The following is a 4139-nucleotide window of genomic DNA, read 5'->3' on the forward strand; positions in this document are numbered from 1 at the left end:
AACTCCCCATTCTCCCTGCTCCCCAGCCCCTGGCAACCACCATTTTACTTTCTGGCTCTATGAATTGGACTACTCTAGGTGCCTCATAGAAGTGGAATCATACAGTTTTTTTGTGACTGGCTAATTTCACTTAGCATAATGTCCTCAATGTTCATCCATGTTGTAGCATGTGGCAGAATTTCCTTCCTTTTAAGGTTGAATGATACTCCATTGTATGTATATACCACATTTTGTTTATCCATTCATCTATTGATGGACACTAGGGCTGCTTCTACCTTTTGGCTATTGTGAAGTAATGTGCAAAGCAAATTCCACCGAAGTATGGAATTCTGGGGTGGAAAGTGCCTCAACATTCAATTTGAAAGAGAGATGAGGGACTTCCCTGGTGGCGCAGTGGTTAAGAATCCGCCTGCCAATGCAGGGGACTCAGGTTCAATCCCTGGTCCAGGAAGACCCCACATGCTGCAGAGCAACTAAGCCCGTGTGCCACAACTACTGAGCCTGCGCTCTAGAGCCAGCAAGCCACAACTACTGAGCCCATGCACCACAACTACTGAAGCCCTTGCGCCCTAGAGCCTGCGCTGCAACTACCGAGACCGAGAGCTGCAACTACTGAAGCCCACGTGCCTTGAGCCTGTGCTCCGCAACAAGAGAAGCCACCACAATGAGAAGCCCACACACTGCAACACAGAGTAGTCCCCACCTGGGCGCAGCAACAAAGACCCAACGCAGCCAAAAAAAAAAAAAAAAAAAAGAAAAAAAGAAAGTGAGATGAATCATAGCTACATTAGGACCATATAGCTAAGACTCATGACCTGATTAACTTTCACCAGAGGTTTCTGATAATGATACCAGGAAGAAAATAAGTATTACTTTTCTGAGGGGACTTCCCTGCTGGTCCAGTGGTTAAGAATCTGCCTTCCAATGCAGGGGATGCAGGTTCCATTCCTGGTCGGGGAACTAAGATCTCACATGCCGTGGGCAACTAAGCTCGTGTGCCAGCACAGCCAAAATTAAAAAAAAAAAATTACTTTTCTGAGGGTGATAAATCTGGCTGAGAATTTAGGTATAGGATGAGACATTAAGCCAAGCTTCATTATTATTTTAATTTTTATTTATTTATTTATTTTTATTTTTTTTGGCTGTGTTGGGTCTTCATTTCTGTACGAGGGCTTTCTCTAGTTGCGGCAAGCGGGGGCCACTCTTCATCGCGGTGCGCGGGCCTCTCACTGCCGTGGCCTCTCTTGTTGCGGAGCACAGGCTCCAGACGCGCAGGCTCAGTAGTTGTGGCTCACGGGCCTAGTCGCTCCGCGGCATGTGGGATCTTCCCAGACCAGGGCTCGAACCCGTGTCCCCTGCATTGGCAGGCAGATTCTCAACCGCTGCGCCACCAGGGAAGCCCCAAGCTTCATTATTAACCCCAGCAACAATATCCAGGGTGTGGCAGACACCATGATTTCAAACTAGTCTCAGTGGTGGAATGTCATAGGTGGACTGACATAGGCCATTTCTAAGGTTGGCTGCCTCTGCCTGGACACCATGTCCCCTGAACCAAACACCCCTTCCCTGCCTGGCTAACCTCTAACTAATTCTTTGACAGTCAGTCCAAACACCCCTTCCTCAGAAAAGCTTTCCCTGACCTAGGCCCTCACCTCAAGCCTGGGCTGGGCTTCTCGCCCTGTTGCTCCCTCACTGCAGTAACTGCCCGGCGTCCTTCCATGGCAGGGATGAGCACTGGCTCGTCTCTACCCCAGGAGCTGGACCCAGGCCTGGTATATACATGCTCAAGGCTCAGTCACCGCTCACAGAATGGGTGAGTGTCTCTTCAATTAAAACTGCCACAAGTATTCAAGCCAGGTGGTCAGCGGAGCCAGGCCGTGGTCACTGGGTGCAGGAGTGGAAGCCACAGGGACAACTGCCCGTGCTGGGAGCATCCTCTCCTGTCACACTGCCACGCGCCAGCTGCTCCTGGAGCAAAGCAGGCCAAGTGGGAAGGGCCTCCAGAGAGCAGAAGAAAGCTCAGTGTCCACAGTAACTAAGAAGCCACGTGAACATCAGGAGTGGGGAAGACTGACCTGAAGGCTGGGCTGTCCGGAGGCCTGCAGCGCATGCTGTAGAGCTTGGCTGAAGAGATCATTGGTGATGGGCGTCCCTGACTGGACGCCAGATGACATTGGGGAGGTCCCTGAGGAATGGCCCTAGAGACAAACCAGGGTCAAAACCAGGGTCAGTGCCACGCTCAGAGCCACCTCAGTCTCCCAGCACATACCCACTGCTGTCACATCACCCCAGGGTGCCCCTGGGTGCCCAACGACTGCCTCCCAGCAGGGGCCTGCATGAGACAACCACACAGAGGTACCCAAAAGCTCTCGATGTGGGCAGGGAAGGTTCTGTTCTCTTTTGCTCCAGGGAGATGGAATGGAGGCCCCGACCTAGCCTAGGACCCAGCACTGGGAGAGATGGCCTTGGAAGCTGGAGTGACTGTCACCAGGAATGCTTAAGCCTGTGATGTTTGGCCACTTTCAGGGACAAGGAAGGGTATATTATGTGACGGGAGGTTCTTCCAAAGTGCTGGCAGGAGTTAATCAGGCCCGTGATGAACCCCAGACTTCTAAGCCCTAAAGGCTGGTGAGGGGAGGTCGCCTGAGCTGCAGCGGGAAACCCACCAGGGCTCCAGGTAGAGTTCGGCTCAAAGCAGATCTAGCACCAGGATCAGCAAAGGTAAATCCATTCTACCACTGGGACCTTCTCCCTTAGGGGCCTGGCCTTCATCTTCCCGCCCTCTCTCCATACCTGGGTGCCAGGAGTTGGCGTGTGAGAGCTGCTCTCCGGAGTGCTGGCCAGGGCCAGGGCGGTGGCCAGCTCGCTCTGGGTGATAGGCCGGGGCCCGGCAGCTCCACTGTACCCCAGGGAAGCTGGGCGGGAGCTGGGTGTGCTGCTCGAGGGCGTGGACCTGGCGCTCTGAACAGGAGAGGCACCAAGAATCAGGGAAGCAGCCCTGTGACATTCTCAGGTGAACCCCACCCCCGCTCCACAAACAGCTCTTGGGGAACCTCCCCAAGCTGCCAGGTTCAGACAGCAATAGTATGACATAGCTGGGTCACCAAAGGGCCTCCGATCACCTCCCAGCTGGGGCGTGCCAGGTCCCAGGGAGGGGTACATCCCCAGCACCAACTCCCCCAAATGGCAGGCAGCCAGGCCACTTACTGGGTGAAAGTCATCCTCATCATCAGAGAGCCCTTCAAACAGGAAGCCACCTGGAGGAGGGAGAACAGATTTCAGGAGGAGGAACAGAAAGGCACAGGCGCAGCTCCAGAATCTCAGCTCTAGTTACTCTCCAAATTCATATTTTCATCTCTCCCCTTGGAAAATTACAGGACAGATGCACTCCTTGACTCAAACGGAGAGTTCCCGAGGAACGCCCTCTGCCAGCACTATACATAGCTGCTGAGTAAAGCAAACCCCTGGACCACTGCCCGCTCCCGAGGGGGCCTGCGTTCCACTGTCCTGGGGCTCACCTGGCATATCCCGGTACGAGCTGGAAGGCATGCCCCGGAAGAGGAGTCGCCCCTGTGCTGTGCTTACTGGCTGCCGGCAGACTTTGAGCCTTACAGCTCTCTCTGGCGTGGCAGCTTGCACACTCACACACTCACCCAGACCCACACGCTCCCCTCCCCGTAGGGACAGCCCGGGACCCACAGAGCCATTTGCACGCACTTCCTGTGGCGCCGCACACTCCTCACTCACCCAGGCTGCATCTAATCCTGCGCCCCGCCACTTGCGCCACGCTTCCTACCTTTCCAGATAGCAGAGTATAAAATATATTTATAATTTGGTATACAAAATATCAATTTGCAGAGACGTGGATGGACCTAGAGTCTGTCATACAGAGTGAAGTAAGCCAGAAAGAGAAAAACAAATATCGTATATTAACACATATATGTGCAATCTAGAAATATGGTACAGATGAAACTTTTTGTAGGGCAGTAATAGAGACGTAGACGTAGAGAATGGACATGTGGACACAGTGGTGGAAGGGGAGGGTGGGACGAATTGGGAGATTAGGTTTGACATAAGTACACTACCATGTGTAAAATAGATAGCTAGTGGGAATTCCCTATTTTCTTGAGAACTAGGAT

The 4139-nt window shown here is 53.0% G+C and overlaps 1 protein-coding gene across 1 annotated transcript; it reads right to left on the reverse strand.

Annotated features, from left to right (window-relative positions):
* Positions 1-1881: 1881 nt before the first annotated feature.
* LOC132360083 (ubiquitin-like protein 7) lies at positions 1882-3550 on the reverse strand. Its single transcript, XM_059915190.1, has 5 exons — positions 3519-3550; positions 3208-3257; positions 2794-2961; positions 2076-2198; positions 1882-1968 (listed from the first exon to the last, which is right to left on the reverse strand). The coding sequence occupies exons 1-5, from the start codon at positions 3547-3549 to the stop codon at positions 1882-1884; spliced, it is 459 nt and encodes a 152-aa protein (XP_059771173.1). The 5' UTR covers position 3550.
* Between the last annotated feature and the right edge of the window lie 589 nt (positions 3551-4139).

The sequence above is a fragment of the Balaenoptera ricei genome, chromosome 2, assembly GCF_028023285.1.
Source record: "Balaenoptera ricei isolate mBalRic1 chromosome 2, mBalRic1.hap2, whole genome shotgun sequence".
Lineage (NCBI taxonomy): Eukaryota > Metazoa > Chordata > Mammalia > Artiodactyla > Balaenopteridae > Balaenoptera > Balaenoptera ricei.

Excerpts from the sequence above, each read along its gene's own strand:
- LOC132360083 (XM_059915190.1), bottom strand. The coding sequence starts at position 3,549 with ATGCCTTCCAGCTCGTACCGGGATATGCCAG. Across the intron at positions 3,258-3,518 it reads CTCGTACCGGGATATGCCAG|GTGGCTTCCTGTTTGAAGGG; the intron begins GTGAGCCCCAGG and ends TCCCTCCTCCAG. Across the intron at positions 2,962-3,207 it reads ATGAGGATGACTTTCACCCA|AGCGCCAGGTCCACGCCCTC; the intron begins GTAAGTGGCCTG and ends TCTCCTGTTCAG.